Source organism: Eptatretus burgeri, chromosome 7 (assembly GCF_056783735.1).
Source record: "Eptatretus burgeri isolate ZD-2024b chromosome 7, Ebu_testis_v1, whole genome shotgun sequence".
NCBI classification, from domain to species: Eukaryota; Metazoa; Chordata; class Myxini; order Myxiniformes; family Myxinidae; genus Eptatretus; species Eptatretus burgeri.
Genome location: NC_140967.1, coordinates 49,615,241 through 49,633,724, shown reverse-complemented (window position 1 = coordinate 49,633,724; position 18,484 = coordinate 49,615,241). Strand labels below are relative to the sequence as shown.

Here is an 18,484-nt window from a genome sequence, read left to right as displayed (position 1 = left end):
TGTGTGTGTGTGTGTGTGTGTGTGTGTGTGTGGTCTGTTCTCGAGAGAGAGTATGCGGGAGGGGTTGTAATGTGCCAAGCTCTGCTGACTTTCCAAGCTGATTGCATCTAATTTGCTGCATTGGCAGGTTTCTGTGGCTTTATTTACTTCCTAATTTTATTTTATTTTTTTGCCCGTGCATGTTTTTTTTGTTTTATTATTATCCTTGATATAAAGTCTCTTCCATCCATGACAAAGAGCTCTGGAGAATCGCAGATGGAAATGTCATTGTACAGATGGAAGAACAAAACCATGCAAGAGTTTTAAACCTCTTTGTGAGCAGATATCTTATGACGTAGAGTTTAAAATGTATACATAAAATATCAAATACTTCTGGGGTATGTTTACATCTTCTGTATATTTTTATATTGTGGGGTGAGGGAGGGGCTTTGGGGAGAAGTGAAAGGTGTGTGTGTGTGTGTGAATATAGTCAGATGCAGAGAAATGGCATGGAGTTTGGCAGGGGAGGGGGGGGGGGTAAGTCTTGAAATACAATCATATTTGCTTATGTAATCTTACGGATTTGGAAACCTTGTGCACACAAACAGCCAGAGTCCCTAATCTTAGTTATTTCGATAAGTATGTGCTTACAGTTAGAATCCCCCCTTTGTCTAATGGGAATTACATGTGTGCGCTTCAAATTATTGTATAGTCAGATATATTACATCTTTTACAACAACTACTACGACATCCACGACAACAACAACGGGCCGTCACCTCGCTCCACCGGTCGCCATTGCCCACGTGTTTTTGGCTGAGGGCGTGGGCGGAGCCTCCGTCGCTTCGGGTTGAGGCTCCGCTCCAAGGAAGGGCATGGACCGTTTCCTCCAGTCAATGAGCGAAGGGTGAGCATGACACGCACGCCCCAGCCAATCGGGATGTGACCACGAGTCATCCGACAGCCCCTCATTCAATCAGGGCTCGTGTGGGAGGAGAAGAGACCCCTCCCACCAAAAGAGGAGTAGAATGGTTGTGAGGCGCAGTTTTCGGAGACCGGGTGATTGTGAGGACAGCAGAGTGGTTGTGGGAGACGAGAGGACGGCAGACAGGAGGATCGTGGCGATTCTGTGCAGACGGTCGGTCGTGTGTGGTGGTGATCGTGGTTGAGCGGTCTGAGACAGTGGTGATCGTGGTTGAGCGGTCTCGTTTGTGGGCCGTGGACTTCAGGTCGTGGGTTCGAGTCCCACCAGTGGTTCGGTTCGGTGTGACCGCACGAGGTGGGACAGGTACCCGGCTAGGCCACTGCCCTCAGCTCGCCTTCCCTCCGAGCTGGAAGGCCGTGGCCATTGAGGTCCATTTTAGTGTGTGTGTGTGTGTGTGTGTGTGTGTGTGTGTGTGTGTGTGTGTGTGTGTGGGTGTGTGTGGGTGTGTGTGTGTGTGTGTGTGTGTGTGTGGGTGTGTATGTCTGTGTGTGTGTGTGTGTGTGTGTGTGTGTGTGTGTGTGTGTGTGTGTGTGTCCGTGGGCCCCGTCTGCAAGTAGAATTGTTAAGTGCTTTTTCTTTGCTCATTGTATATTGCCTGCCTTTTATTTGGATAACTCTGCTCTGTGTGCTCCCCTCCCCGATTATTCTTTATAAATAAACCCCTGTTAAATGTACTAGCTCGTTTGCTGTGCTTTCCTTCATTGGCCTAGCAAGGTGCGTGTTGTGAATTGGTAAGGCCGTTCGTACCATAGGTTGTTCAATTGGTCCGGCGCGGCTTTGGTAACTCCCGCTCGGTTGCGCCGGATCTGAGTCGGTGATGGCGACTCGATTCGGACAAAGTTGGCCAAGGGTGTGGTTTCCCTTGTCGTTGGGCGACGTGGGTATTTTGGTATATTGAAATTGGTCAATTAACCCTACCCCACGTCGTCGAAATATTGGCGACCACGGTCCGCTAAGGGACCCGTGACCTTTGGAATTATCCAAGGGTTACGACCTAAATTCCGGGTGTTTGGTGGGACACTACTCCACTGCTCCACCTAGTGGTCGTTTATCACGACCGAACCCCAGCCCATAACAATATGCAGATACTGCCACCCTCTCCCTTTACAAAAAATAAATAACGGGTAAATTATTTAAAATAAAATTAAATTAGATCCACAATGCGTTGTTTTTCAAAAGGATTATTTGTAGGATAACTAACAGGTTCCTTCCTTATTGCAGTGGTGCTTGTCAAACTTTATCCTGTCCTGATCGAGATTGTTCAAAATATGTTGTGTTTGGAATAGAATTTTGGATGTTAAAAGCAAAACGTGCACCGGATTATAGCTTTGAATGCAAATGATCATCTCCTCCACATGTCGCTTCTCGTTATTACAGAGATGTATCTTTTTGGGTTACTGTGATTTGTCAAACCCATACTTGTCAGGAAGTAAACGCAATGTGTCAGTCATAAGCAAGGTGACAAAGGATTTGTGCCTTTTTCAGTTTGCCATTTCTGTTTTTAATGCATAAACCCGACACAAGATTGAGGATGCTTTTAATGCCAAGGAAATTGGTGACAGGCCTTGTGAAGTAATCGGGGCACTTTACTTTGTGCAGCGTTGTGGCACTCGTGTACACTGATAGTCATCGTTGGGGACTTTTCTTCGCATTTTTATTGATTGATTTATTTGCAAAATTTTGGAGGGGAATGTTGGGAGAGAGGAGAGGAGAGGAGGGGGGGTGGTTGGATCAAAAGGTAAAATGCCATTGCGTGCACATTTTCAAGCATTTTTTTTTTCATGAAACTTTCTATATGCTATCAACAATGGGAGATGCATGAAATGTATAACGATTTTTTTTTTGGGGGGGGGGAATTGATGCCCGGTTCATGCCCCAGCGGCACTTCGGGTCACAGGAGTCAAAACAGAAGAATATATATATATTTTTTTTTAACTCAAAATTTGATATTGGGTCGTACCTGATGGAACCTTTTGCCATCTTTCAAGTTTGCTTTTGGTGGGAAGCGTGGGGATTTGCGATGGCGTGCCATCGACTTCACTCTCGTTGTATATTTACGTGGCTTTATAGATGTCTTAAACCCTTGTTTGTTTTTTACTTTCCGATGTAATTCCATGTTTCTGGACTCGAAGGTATTCATCTATATAGCTATCTTATGTTGTGTTTTTTTTATATATTTTTTTCATTTAAATATTCTTTTTATTGATATTGTGAAATTTTCTTTTCATCCTTTTCCTTCCTTTCTTTGTAACTCCTGTGCATCTTCGCCCCTTGTATTCATGTTTTATATCCAGTATGATCTATTCTGATGCTTGCTTTTATCTCCCGTCAGCATGTTTTGGCTTTATACACATTGTTGTATGTTTTTATTCTAATTGTATGTTCCTCTGTGAGCCTTATCTTGAAAATCAATAAATACTCATCCCCTTCCCTGTCAAGCCAGCCCTCTTGCTGCACCGTACAAAATAATTTTCATTTTCTCTGAAAATGTACTAAATTTTGAGATCACAAATAGTATCGTACATATTTTGACCTTGTGCGTTGGGTAGTCATAAAATGGTGAATGATGCAAATTCCTCGACATTTTGTGTTTATTCTCTTCGGCTATCGGGCGCGTAACGTGTTCTCGGTGGTTTCCCCCCTCCCCGCTCTTTGGTCCAACACAATGCTCATTGTGGATTTTGTTGAATATAAATCTTTCGGAAGGTTACAATTCTTTTTTTTTTTTTGTATTGCAATATAATAGCCACAAGACATAAGTTATGTTGTTCCTTTGTTTAGACAGACTTTCAAGTAACACTGTACGGAATAATAGCACATTGTGCGATCAGAAATTAACATGTGACGACCAATTTTTAGCTCGCCTGTTCGAGGAAGAGGGAGCTATAGCGATACCCCCGGCGTGAGCGTCAGCGTGAAAATGTTAGTTTTTGGTGCAAGTTATTTTTTCCTTTCTAATGTTTTTATCTACCACACTTTTTTTTTTTACTGATTACAATATACAAATACATATATTGCTTTAAAATTATTTGGATCAGACTTCACTGCAATGCTTTATAAAAAATATTATTAGACTCGTCTTTTAAAAACGATAAATGTATAAACAGGCGAGCACTGGGTGGCTTTGACACCAACTCTCTGGTTGTTTCTTGTTGGATGTGTGTTGAACCTTGGGATAAAAGTTTTGGCAGTGGCATCCACTGTGCCTCGGTCATTTATTTATTTTATTCATTTCGCACGTATTTCTTTGTTCTCTTTTGCTAAAATGCCAACTTGTGCTCCTGGATGTGTTGACAACATTCTTCTCACTGCCATGAATAGTTGCAGCCAGACTTTGATTGAGAAGCTGAGCTTGGTTCACAAGCTTGTGTCTGATGTACAAAAGCACAAAGGGGAAGGGTGGGTGGGGAGAGGGAGGTTGGGGATAACCTCAACTTGTCTGATGCATTCTTTACAAGGTTTGCATGCAGGCCCAATATCACGCTTGGGGTGTCATCAGAAAGTCAGAAAAGAGGAACGGATGGTGATGAATGTGTAATTTTCTTCATTATCATTGCTTCAAAACGATTTAAATAAATGTACATGCTGTGCAACTTTTACATGTATGTTTATACAGTATTGGGGTGAGTTCAAAGGTAATCTCTTCCTAAACCGTGACATAAAGGGAAGCATTATTTGCATTGCAAGGCTGTTTAACTGAGCGATGTAATATGTGACTCAAAAAACTGACTGTGGTTGGGAATATCCTTTTTCAAAACTGAAGGCACCACTCTGCCTTTGAGGTGGATCGGATGTCATGGACCGTCGAATGCCACCACATAGTCCTGATTTAACACCACTTGATGTTTTTCTTTGGGGACACTTGAAATCGGTGGTTTTATACCACAAAACCACAAACTATTGAAATAGTACGAGAACGCACTCAGGAACAGAGCTTTTTTTTTTTTTTTTTTTTTTTTTTTAAATGCTTCTACTGACAGTCGCTGAAGGCATTGTGTTTTTGGTTGTCCATATGTACATACGTCCGTGCATGCTAATTTTCTCTTTTCTCTACAACCGCTTATCTGATTGACACAAAATTTTCACCATAGGTGTGACTACTTTGGTAGAATTTTTTTAATGGTAATTATGATGCCATAGGTCAACTGTGGTGTGGCAGCCATGTTGGAAAAAAGGAAAAACTTTGGACTTCTGCACCTCCGAACTCGCACCATGGAAAAAATTGAAACTTAGCACATGGGAAACTCCCATGACATGTTCTCCCAATGGAAAACAAGCGTGATTTTTTGATGTCATAATTGCATACATTGAACGTTTTATCCGATCAGTGTGAACATTTTTGAGGGTTATCTCAGGCTAAATTATATGGGAATAAAAATTGATGTCATCAGTCGTGTTCGGCAAGCCATTTTATTTTAACATGAAAACCTTCAAAAATCTATTTCTCTGAAATGGCTGACCAGATCGAGGGGGAAACTTCACCCAAATGTTCCCCAGGCGTTGGATCCCAGGGTGTTCTCAAATAATTAATAGGTCACATGGTCTGACAGCTATATTGGATTGAAGAAAAATATTTTTAAAAATCATTTCTTTTGAACCGCTTCATCAATTGACGTGTCACTTTAAAATTACAATCGAGTAGTCATGGGGAATATGTTTTAAATTTAAATTTCAACCTGATCGGACGCATGGTCTGGTTGCCAGAATTATGTAATGTTTTGAATCTGGGTTCAGGGATTTAAATCAAACTTGGTACAAGTATGTATTATGATTTGATAATGTGGGCGGAGGCATATCTGTCAACGTCGTCTTAAAACTAGAACGGCACTCTTTGGTGGTACGTTTTCAAAATAATTCTTAGATGGTGTAACACAAGTTACAAGTGTAACTTACAAACCCATTTAACTGGCGAATGCATATTTACATGCACACAAAGTGAACAATGAGGTTAAGCAATTGGTACAGATCCATCGATCTGGCTGTCTTATCAGTGTATGATCGAGGAACAACTTATTTAAATTGAATGTTGTATTTTGAACACAAATACAGTGCCTATAGAAAGTCCACACTCCCTTTCAAAATTTTCACCTTTTGTTGCCTTATTGCCTGGAATTAAATTGCATTAAATCAGACTTTTTTCCACCTTTATTTATACATCGTAACCCACAACTTCCAAATGAAAAGCAAATTCTACAAATTTCAGAAAATTAAATCAAAATACAAAGCTAGAATATCTTGGTTGGATAAGTGTTCGGGTTCCCACCAGACTCTCCAAAATCACAGGCCATCGCACACTAATAACTTTGTGACACGGCGGGTTGCTAATCGACCGTGAATGCCAATAACTTGACGACGTGACTTTGGGTCCTCCGTCTAATACCCTTTACCTAAAGGTCACGTGATCTAATTACCGGGGGACACGCCCTCGGTACGCACTTGCTCAAACAAGATCACCTTTCCAGATCAGATGCAGTCGAGCGGAACTGCCAAGCACGTACCGGTTAGGAATCAGATTGTTGAGGAATAACGACCCGGCTAAACGAGGGTGCGTGCCATGTTGGACCAATGTGAGAAAACACGAAAATGAGCTGGGAACATTTCTATACAAAAAATTTACTTCCAATCAAGCGGGGAAAGTATGGGGTTTATTTTTATGTACAGCGGGATATAGCAAGGAATTCATAGGGTGCGCCTATTGAATTCCGTGTGTGCTTGCATGCTTGTTTTGTACTCTGGCTAAAAGGAAAGGGTTGGAGTAGGAATCGGAATATGAATTGGAGATAGTTACGAGACCCACGCAACGCACTTCGTCCCGTTAACTCACAAGACATGAGGGAAGGTCTACCTTTACAAAGACAAATGAAATAACTGCCTGGGGATCACTATGTTGGGTGCCATTGCCTTAGAGGCATGCGTTTTTTTTTTTATAACCGCAACTATATACAGATATAATCAGAATATGAATTGGAGATAGATACGAGACCCACGCAACGCACTTCGTCCCGTTAACTCACAAGACATGAGGGAAGGTCTAACTTTACAAAGACAAATGAAATAACTGCCTGGGGATCACTGTATGTTGGGTGCCATTGCCTTAGAGGCATGCGATTTTGTATAACCGCAACTATATACAGATATGATCAGAATATGAATTGGAGATAGATACGAGACCCACACAACGCACTTCGTCCCGTTAACTCACAAGACATGAGGGAAGGTCTAACTTTACAAAGACGAATGAAATAACTGCCTGGGGATCACTGTATGTTGGGTGCCATTGCCTTAGAGGCATACGGTTTTGTCGAACCACAACTATATACAGGTATACATGTTGTTCTTTCGGCTGCTCCCGTTAGGAGTCGCCACAGCGGATCATCCATTATGATCCGCATACTGATTTGGCACAGGTTTTATGCCGGATGCCCTTCCTGACGCAACCCTGGTCGCCTCTTACAACACAGGGATAAGGATTGGGTTTCGCCATGATTCCGGGCTGCCCTACACCCTCTCATAGCGTGGCCCAGCGCAGAGCACCTGTCCTCAAGCGGTCCTCCAACCCAAGCCTCCGAGTAGCCAGATTACAGCCGCACGCCACTACGCCCGGATATATATGTATATATATGTATGTGTGTATATATATATATATATATATATATATATATATATATATATATATATATATATATATATATATATATATATATATATATATATATATATATTGTTACGGATTCGCGCCCGCCGGCGTGCTGACGGCCACGTAACTCGAATCGCGGCACGTCGCCCACCGGACGGACAATCCAGTCGTGACCCTCTCGGACTAACGCCGGGAACCAGTCACGGGTGGACCTTTCGGTCTCACCGCGATCGAGCCAATCAGCCCCCGCGTGGGATAGGGTTGCTCGCCAAATTCGACCTACCTAAGTACCCACACGGAGGGTAGACCGGGTGATCGCACCTCGCCGCAGGTCGACTTCGGACACGGGCCACTTAAGCGACCCGTTCCGTACTATCGGGATAACCGAGCGGTGTTATTCGTCGACCTCGACGGTTCGATTAATTATCGGGCGTATTCAGCCCACTACCAACCCTTTACGTAAAGCAAGATGAGGATTCAATGAAAGAAATGACGAAGCGAAGCGGGAAACAGTTCAACACAAAGCACATTTATTCGCGATGAACGGAAAGCGCACATATACAATTCCACCAAAAGCACATAGAAAAGGAAAAGAAACACAATGCAATTTTACACAAAAAGCAAATGCGACAATGCAGATCTAATACCGATTACGCGAGCACACGGCAACACTTATACAATTTTACTTCACAGACGGCGCCGACAACACATACCCAAAACCAAGGAAAAGAATAGAGAACCCTCAAGGATGAGGCGGGCCTGAGGCCGAGACCGGGTCGGGCCTACCCGTCTGGTGATGAGACGCGGAGCGGCGATGGTGCCTCAACTCCGCGGGCCTCGCGGACAGTGTCTGGTAGGGGGTGGGAAAGGGGCCCCCTTGGTCGCACTATCTCAGCGCGGGGGGAAACAGGAGGGGGTTGCTGATGCTCGGGGTATAGAGGATTTCCACTCTGCCTCGAGTCCCGCGACGAGCGTCTCCACCTCGGCCAGGTCGCGCCGTCGGCCTCCCTGGTGTGCAGCTCCCTGCACGACGCGAGCACCCCCTCGTCTGCCCTCGCCGCCTCTCCACAGCTCCGTCCCCTCCGCTCCGACTCCAACGCACACGACGACGACCAACTCCTTCTTGCTTCTTCTTCCCAACTCCACCGCCCGCGAAGTCTTAACTCCTTATTCACTTGACTGACGAACACGGTCGCTTATATAAGCCCCGTGGCTTCGCTCTCTCATCTTTGACCCCCTCCCTTCGACCTTTCACCTCGCTCCCCATTGGTCCGAGAAAAAGTGGGCGTGAATGCTTTTTGATCTATAAATTTGCATATAGCGATCGCCCTCCAACGCCCTGGAGGCGGGGCCAAATCGCCCCTCGCTCACCGATTGGACGGAACAAAAGTGGGCGTGTCGTTTTTGATCCGTTTTTGAAGTGGAAAATCCGTGGTTTTGTACACGCTGTTCGGCGCGCGCCCTGCACGAGTCCAACACCGGTACCCACAAGCGGCGCAAGAACGGTGGCGATGCGACGGTTGCGAGGTGTGACGTGAAGCGGCGCCGCGGTGGGTGGTTGATGTTGTGTTGGTGGTGGTAACAATGGCGATTGGTCCAAAATAAAGATAGTAAAAGAAAAACGGCTATCCTGAAGAGTCGCAGCACGCATGAATAACATTTATTCCCTCTAGACAACGGGTTTGGGCCTAACTACACATATACTTACCGAGATACCTCACCTAAGGGACCTGAATGGTGGTTTGCGAATTTGGTAACCACAACAATATATATATATATATATATATATATATATATATATATATATATATATATATATATATATGTAGATATATATATGTATATATATATATATATATATATATATATATATATATATATATATATATATATATATATATATATATATATATATATAGTCAGTTATGGGTTTGGATATGGTAAAAGTAAACCTGTCAACTTTATTTATTTAAATGTGAACTCGCAGGATACCTGTCACAGACAAACAAATATCCTCTATAAGTTGTAGAGATGAGTAAAATATGGCCCTTGACAACAACATGATGATGCACAGTTCAGAAACGAAAGAAAGTATTAAACACAAGATTAATATTCTCTTTTTAAGGGATAAAATGTAATATGTTAAATTGGACAGCTTTGTCGAACCATGCTTCAGTCTTGTTGGGACTGTGTTGGTTCAGCTCGTAGGCCTTGTCGAAAACCTCAAACTACAGGCAGTGTGGGCAAACACTCTGCAACAGATGCAGATAACTTTGACATGATCCACATTCAAGGTCCAAAATCAGCTGGTGCTTAAATTGGATGTAAAATGTTATGTGTGTGTACACACACGTACACACACACACGTACACACACGTACACACACGTACACACACGTGTACACACGTACACACGTGTACACACGTACACACACGTGCACACACGTGCACACACGTACACACACACGTACACACACACGTACACACACACGTACACACACACGTACACACACACGTACACACACACGTACACACACACGTACACACACACGTGTACACACACACGTACACACACACGTACACACACACGTACACACACACACGTACACACACACACGTACACACACACACGTACACACGTGGAGGTGGACACTGAGACCTGGCCGGTTTCCATTTCACCTCTTGAAACACACCCATATGTGGAAATAGCAGCCAACAAAAGCACACATACACACACAGTCGCTTTCAATACCATCTTCCATCCCTTCTGGAACGGACAAGACTAATAAAAAGTTGGTCTACCTTGAACTTCCCTGCGACTCTAAATATTACTTGTGACCTGCAGTACAAGTGGCTTTGCTTTTACACTTGTCATAATGTTCTCGATGAACATGAGCATTCTGGTTTAACAATCAGTTAGTTGATAGTATCATGTTTTAAAGCTTTTGTTTATTTTAGTGTTTTGTTTGTTTTGTAATGCTTCTGCTTGATTTTTCAATATTCATAATAAACTTTCCATAAAGTATTATATATTTTTACCTCGGCCACCAAAGGGGGACGGAGATTATGTTTTCACCCCTGTTTGCTCGTCTGTCTGCCTGTGCAGGATATCTCAAAAAGTTGTGCACGTATTTGGAGAAAATTTGGTTAGGGTTTGGTGTGTGACAAGGACTAATTGATTAGATTTTAGTGAAGATCCAGGTCTCACTTCATTAATTGGAATTTTTAAAAATGATATATATATATATATATATATATATATATATATATATATATATATATATATATATATATATATATATATATATATATATATATATATATTTTCACCATTGAGAGATATTGTCAAAAACGTTTTTTTTTTTTTTTTTTTTTTTTTTTTTTTTTTTGCCAAAAAAAACAGTTTTGCCAAAACTATGTGGATGAATTGGATAGAAGATAAGAACAGGTGATAAGATTTTGGTTCAAGTCCGGATCCAGATCCGGCCTATCAAATGGGATACAAAATGTGAACTGTTCATCCGGGCAGAGGTATGCGCTCTACTTAGTGTTGTTCTAGTATTAACTGTAATTATTGGAAAATAGAGTATAAATAAACACGACACACATCTATCTGCCCATGGGAAATATTTGGGAATTTTTGCAAGTTGTATTTGCCGCAAAATAAGTGATTTTTCTTGTAAGGTTTTCCCTGTACGTTTCCTGTGAAGGGTGTCCAGTGAACTATTTGATAGTGAAATCCAGTAATGAGTTTTTAAATTGGTTGTTTCACAATGTTTGTAAACATTGTTTTTTGACCATGTATATGTATGTATATATGTATGTATGTATATATGTATGTATGTATATATGTATATATATATATATATATATATATATATATATATATATATATATATATATATATATATATATATATATATATATATATATATATATTACACACACACTAACAGGTAACCCAGTTGCACCAGGCTGTTATAAGGGAATTTAGTTCTAATAGAGTGTGGAATATATCGGGAGTTTGCTATGAATGTCCTTTGACAGCATAATAGTCACTTCCTGTTAAGACGGGTCAAGTTTTTTGTTGAAGTAAATCGAAGAAAAGGTAATTATACGTTGGACAGAACTGATGAAAGTTTGTGGGTATATTTTATTTTTTTTACTTCTGGTACATATGTAAACTATGTATAGATATGTGAAAAGACTCTGAGCTTAAACACCGCCGGTGTGCTCAACCTAGCCACAAAAATGCACATAACTTGAAATTGCATGAATATCGATATTTTTAGACCTCTGCATGTAATTTTTGGAACCAAGAGCTCTTACATTAGGTATCATTCAGTATTATATGTACTGTGGTTACGATGTTTATCCTGTTCAGACACAGTCGTGCAACTTGCATTTATATAGGTAATACAAATATAGTTTATATATGTTGTGTTTACACCTGATATTGGTATTGTTTCAACCTTTTTCTCTGATCAGTGACCAGTATACAAAAAGGTGCCTATCCTGACCACATTGGAGTTTGTTTCTTTTAATAGAGAGTAAGCCAGTTACCACTTCAGATGCTGAGATTTATATTGTTTCAATAAGAATAATGGCAGTATGTGTTTGCAAATTAATGCTCACTGGTAAATTTACAGATTTATAATTTTGTAAACATTCCCATTGAGTCCACACCAGAGCAATAATCAAACTATGTATTGTTTTATGATTTGGGAAGAAGACTTGCAATTAAATGAAGTTGTCCATGTCCCCTTTTTTTTTGTATTTTCAAGTATTAGATGATGTGCAGACAAATCTTAGGAGGGATTTTGTGATTATATTCCCAATCGCACACTATGTGAAGGACCCAACTGTGGGTTCATTGTGCACTTGCTGAGGTTTGCTGTGCAAAAGTATGGTTTTGACATTGCACATTGCTAACATCTCGTGGTAAGCACCTGACAATAGCACAACTTGCAGGTGCAGACGTTGCATTAAAAAATAATCAGGGAATAAATAGTTGTATGCATATATACACCTGCAGCAAATTAAAATGTGTGGTTCGCCTGAGCTGGAGAAGCAGTTTTGAAACTGAAATTGCAACATTCTTAATTTAATGATCATGGTTGTGAGTTATTGTGGCTCATCATACAGTAACATTATGGTTCGAGCATCCGTTCCGAGTCTGGTAAGTTAGCAGTGCGATTCTAACCTTTGCCGAGTGGTACCAAAGACTTTAAAATAAAAATGCTACATACCATTTTCTTCCTTGACACTCAGAATTTGGAGGATAGAGTGCAGACAAACCCCGGGGGTTGGCATGGGGGAGGAGAGATTTCTTCTTGCTTTCCCCGTTCACTGCAGAGAGAAAAGTGGTCACAAAATGACATCAACACCGAGTGTTCAGGAAGTTGCGTTGCTCCGCTCCATAGTCACCTTCTGTGTTTGTCGGAAGTCAAGTACAGTGTTTTATGTGTGTGATGGATTTGTGTCATTGCTCCTCCATGAGCGAGCAATTAGGCTCTGTTTACAAAAACAATGCCATGTTTGTGCACGAAATATATTTTTCGTTTTTATGATCAAATATTGCTATAAATCGCAGATGGACAAAGACCACACGAAAAGACATTGGGCTGCAGGTATGGTAATTTATTAAAATGTAAGGATCGTAACAAGCGAGTGTTACATTTAGATTCTGATCACTCATCGCGTGGTTGTCTCCAATGTGATATAATAGACAATGTTTAACTTTTGCTACTTTATATAACTAATCTACCTCTTATTTTGCAGTCAAAGGCAAAGCAACAGAATTTTATTTTTTAAAGCCCAGTGAGTACTTGATGCTTTTTAAAAAAAAATATTTATCCCGTGGTGAAACGTTTAAAAGCCCATTATTAATGGGGGAAGAAATAATGGCCAACCACCTTTCTCTTTTCCAAATATTGAAATAGCAGAGCAGTTAATGCCTTATAAACTGCATTTTGCTGAGGCCGTCCGGAGCAAATGAAGCCAGCATTTTGATTCACGGTGGACTTGTTTTTAATGGGCCAGCTTTTTAAGCTCGTGTGAGCAAACGACCCTCCAAGGAAGACCCAGATTGCTGGAGGCTGGGGTGCAGGGCTAGCTACCGCCATTAATTTGACTGGGCCCTGATTGATGAATATCAAAGATAATTGCTCGGTGCTGTTGGGACGCCTGCTTCAATAAAGGTTAACGATTGCTTGATGATAGCCAAGGTGGACCGGTGTCCGGCGCTCGCTCGTTTGTGAGCGTTTGTGTAATTATTACTCCCTGGCTGAAGGTAAATAGCACGCGGCCTCCTTTGGACTCTTAATGTGCTCATGGAGTGGTCGTTGTAATGTCACCTATTTGAGAGGGGTTTGTTGTTCTCCTCCCACCTAGGTCAAGCACTACACATCAAACCTCGATTCTGAAGAGAGAGAGAGCGAGAAGTTGAGATAATGATGAAGGACTCCATTATAGTTTCATCAAAATGAGGCCAGATAACCACAAATGCCTGGCATGCTGGATTTTTGGGTCGTGCCGGAATGCACAGCCCCATTTTGGGACCTCTCGGCCTTCATCATAAAAGTCTCAAATAGTGTAAACTATTGTAACTTTGATCCAAACTCAGTTTTGTTGCACTGAAACAATTTTAATATAAAATGCATCTTGGTCTCAGCTTCTGCTTCTGAGAGTTTTTTATACAAAAGATATTTTTCTTGTGTGTATGGCAAGATTTTCTTTTGGAGCAGTTGATGGAAGTTTTTAAGCAGCAGTTAATGTCATCTTGTGATCAAACATTTGTATGCTTGTATTCTGAGTAAGGGAGGGTCACATTTTAAAGCACTTTGCACATTTTTAATTGGTCGTTTCATTTGGTGCGTTCCTTTGCCTGGGGAAGCCGTAGGTGTTCAAAATTAAAGTCGAAAACACACACCTTCTTGGACTCTGTCTGTTTTTCTGCATGTCGCGAGCAGGCGGAATCGAATTGCAGAGTGAGGGTGCACGGAGTAGAACTGAGACATTGACAATGAGACAGAGAGACCAGTACCCAAGGCTGGCAGATTGCTATGTGAAGCAGCTGGCCAGGATTACAGAGTGACCTAAAAGTGGCCTAACACCCATTCTCTGGCCTCAAACACAAGGCGGGTGTCTCCTGGAGTTGCAGGTGCCCCGCTGGGGTGGTTTGCGAAAATTGAGCTTGATAGTGCATTTCGTATAATCCTTGGGTGTGTTGGCTATGACCCTATTATTTGCATTTACTGCGGGCGGCTTTGACTGCCATAGAAGTTTGCTTCCTGCGTAATGATATTCGCATCGCCCTCCTTCCATGTATTTAGGAATCTTCTGAGCGGCGTTGCGATCTTGTTTGGGCACGCCAATGGATGCGTTTTCAGACGCCACAACCGATTATCTCAGATTCATAAACGGATGAGGAAGTTTTGTTGTTTTGACGCTTCTTACAACAAAGCGGCAATTTGCCGTTTGCGCATTGGTTGCCCGAGGCTGGATTTGTAGAGTGGGAGGGGAGCGCTCCGAGTAAAAATAAATAAATAAAGTGTTCCATCTCTGAAACACTCCAAGTCCCAGATCAGGCTGACGTTGATGGGTTGTTAACCTGAAAGATGAAGACGTGTAGATTTTGGATAAGATGCGAACACATCCAGAAATAAAGTGTTAATTTAAAATGTGTAAACTTCCTTTGACAAGTGCGAGGAGAAGATGTAACTGCAAACGCATTTACAATAAATAAATAAAAACTCTGCTGTGTACAAGTGCAGGGACGTTTCTCTAGAAATGCCTTTTTCCCCCTGAATACCATCCACTGCTGACGGACTGAAAATTCCTTAATCGTTTCTGGTGAGCGTTCTGCTATTCGGTCAATGTTCTACACCTGCTATAGCTTGAAAAGTGAGTTCAGGAAGAATAAATAACGAAAGGAAGGAGAGTTCAGTCTGATGTTTGAATTTCTTCTTGGGATGAAGTCGTATAATTTCCGGCCATAAATCCACGTTTTATACTCTGCAGGTAAACTGTGGAAATCTTGTCCGTGACATATTCACGTATAGCAAACAACTGTTGAGATCTCAAACGCATGCACGCAATGTGGCCTCAGCAAGACACTTTAAACAAAAACACAATCTCTAAATTTTGCTTTCAAGAACCACTATTCCCTAATTGGGGAATTTATTTTGAGAAGGCCAAAAGGTTTTTGCCTTTCTTCCATGAACCACAAACCACCCTGTCCTTGTTATATCGTTCAATGCCAGGGGTCAACTGGGCTCAAATTTTTTTTCGAGTTTTTGATGACAAACCATCTCCAAAGGCTTTGGTTATGAAAAATGGAATGGCCACCTGCACAGACATCTCAAAAAAATTAGAGCATCGATATTCTATTTGTGAAATGACCAGTGACCATTGTCATTGCTTTAATCCTAATATTCAATTTAAACTTGAGGGCTAGTGGGGCTTGGTTCATTGTTTTAAAACTTGTCTTTTGCAAATATATTCTCCCAATGTGGCACTTGGTCCATTGTGTCATAACTGGATTCATTATAAGTATTGTAAGTCTCTTCCTGACAGCACGTATAAGGTGTGCTTGAGAGCTCCCAGGTGGTTGGTGCAGGTTGTGTGCTTGGAGAAGTGTTGATGGATTCGAACTTGAAACGTGATTATACGAGATATTAGCCATCCATTTTTGGACACGGGCTTTACATGATGTCCATGTCTCGCTTGTCCATCTGCGCACGCTTGACGATGTGACAACATTCCCTTCTTTACGATCGCTGACCATGCGATGTAAGGAAATCCTGGATTTCAAAACACTCGACCTCCAACTATAATATGAGGTTCTTTGAAAATGTGGGATGAAAGGATCTCAGAAACTTGACCCATCCTGAAAATTCTCATCGAGTCATAAGTGGGATTCCATCAAAGTAGAGTATTTGCAGTAGCGTCGAGCAGAACTTAGGGTTAGGGCAATTCATCTTTTGCAGTTAATTTTATTATCCTGCCTGTCTCGTTTAATTTAGCCCTTCCCCTAGCCTGCTGTGAGGTCTTGCCTCATGAATGCCCACTGCCAAGCATTAGGCAGCCTTACAGGAACACTTTTGGTCCATGTCTATGATGAAAGCGCAGGATTATGTCGAGGTTATGTATGGCGAGTGAGCGAGTGTTTACAGGCGGGCGCCAGCATATGTTGCTATTATGGTGTGTGCGGGGTCCCAAGCTCAGTGTGTAACATGCCGTTTGTGGTATGTGCTCTGAGCAGGTGGATCGTATTTGATACCAACGATAAGCATACACTGATCACGCAAAACTTGCACGGCGAGGCTGCTGTACGAAGCCTTTGGAACGGTGACACCGTTTTTGAGGGTTTAATTTCTGGACCTCTACATAAGAGCCTGAAAAAGTCTCTGCCAAGGTTTTTAATTTTATTACACTATATATATATATATATATATATATATATATATATATATATATATATATATATATATATATATATATATATATATATATATATATATATATATATATATATATATATATATATATATATATATATATATATATATGATGGCATCTTTCTGTTCGGTTTCCTCTGTCTCTGTCTCTGTCTCTCTGTCTCTGTCTCTCTGTCTCTCTCTCTCACCCCCCTCCCCCGCATCGGCACTAGACTTCATGGGCAAAATTAACAATCTTGCAATTCATTTGGCATCTAAATTTCCTTCTAACTTTTATTACATTCAGCCTTGTTGAAAGTCGACTTTTATCAAAAGCATGCATTGTGCTGGATGACGTCACAACATTGTAGTGGGTGGAGCTTTTAAGCCCAACCCTCTGGAGATCGATGTCTTTATTTTGTTTGTCATGGGGTGCTTGTTGTTTTGTTGTCCTTTATCCAACCCGTCATATTAAATGCCATTCCATCCTGCCACCCTCGATTCATCATTCGATTGCTGTTCTACCCGTTATATTAAATGCCAATCAATCCCATCACTCGTCCCTTGATGGGTATGCCCACTAATATAAACATATGCAAGTCTTGACATCTGTGGTGAAGAAAAAGTTTTGCAACATTTCTTTTTCAGAATATCCTGTTTCATCTTTTGCGCTGTCCCACTATTTGACAGATTGATTGTGTGATTTAAAGTAAACCAATTAATCTGTAAACCTTCATAAACCATTATTTGGTTCACAAATCCGGTCATCTATTAAGACAACCAGCTAACCTTGTGACTGGCCATACTTTATATTTCTATATTCACTTCATTCATTATACAGTGTTCACACACACACACACACACACACAATTTTTGAAGTCCAAAGATATACACATTGCTCTAAGATGTAAGATCCACTGCCAGATGGTACCAGGAGGGTCATCTGAAGGTACTATGTATCATCTTGTTTTTCTCCACATGACGCAGGTGATATAAAGATCAATTGCCAGATGGTACCCGGAGGGTCATCTGAAGAGTACTCGCTTCTTGTTTAATAGGATGTGAAGCAGACAAAGAGGATCAATCAAGGTCATTAATGAGGAAGCTGTAATCAAAAAGCTACACTCCAAATACAAACATGAGCAATCTCGATCTGCAAAATACATGATGTTGAGAAGGAGTAAAATAGGAATTATCAGGAAGAGGAAATGGGACTATAGCTACAAATGAGAGGATGAATGCCGAGTTGACTGTCGGTGAGGAATGGTACACAACTGTAGTTGCAATACGCCTTAAATAATGTCTGGGCAGACATGGGTCCTGCCTGGCCAAAGCCGTAGAAAGATGAGCTGGTCACTTTGCACCTTGGAATGCTCCTCCACAGCTAGCCTTACCTCGCCTGGCATTTCTTGCTGCCCCCAAAGCCCCCTCCTCCAAAAGACCCAG

The 18,484-nt window shown here is 41.4% G+C and overlaps 2 protein-coding genes across 4 annotated transcripts in view; one reads left to right on the top strand and one right to left on the bottom strand.

Moving 5' to 3' along the window:
- The window catches only part of ZC3H3 (zinc finger CCCH-type containing 3), a 36,561-nt gene extending 22,032 nt beyond the window's left edge, over positions 1-14,529 (top strand). Inside the window, exon 11 of the mRNA XM_085888413.1 lies at positions 13,992-14,529. Within this exon, the coding sequence (XP_085744539.1) occupies positions 13,992-14,023 (32 nt within the window). The 3' untranslated portion in view covers positions 14,024-14,529. The remainder of the gene's footprint in view (positions 1-13,991) is intronic.
- LOC147023236 (uncharacterized) overlaps positions 1-18,484 on the bottom strand; it is a 344,444-nt gene that overhangs the window by 28,999 nt on the left and 296,961 nt on the right. The window contains exons 4-5 of one of the 3 annotated variants that reach the window (XM_085888452.1): positions 12,848-12,947; positions 9,502-9,851 (exon numbers count right to left, since the gene is read on the bottom strand). In XM_085888452.1, the coding sequence (XP_085744578.1) occupies position 9,851; positions 12,848-12,947 (101 nt within the window). In that variant the 3' untranslated portion in view covers positions 9,502-9,850. Of the gene's footprint in view, positions 1-9,501; positions 9,852-11,547; positions 12,948-18,484 lie in introns of those variants that run through there. The other 2 variants (XM_085888451.1, XM_085888450.1) reach the window with 2 other exon arrangements.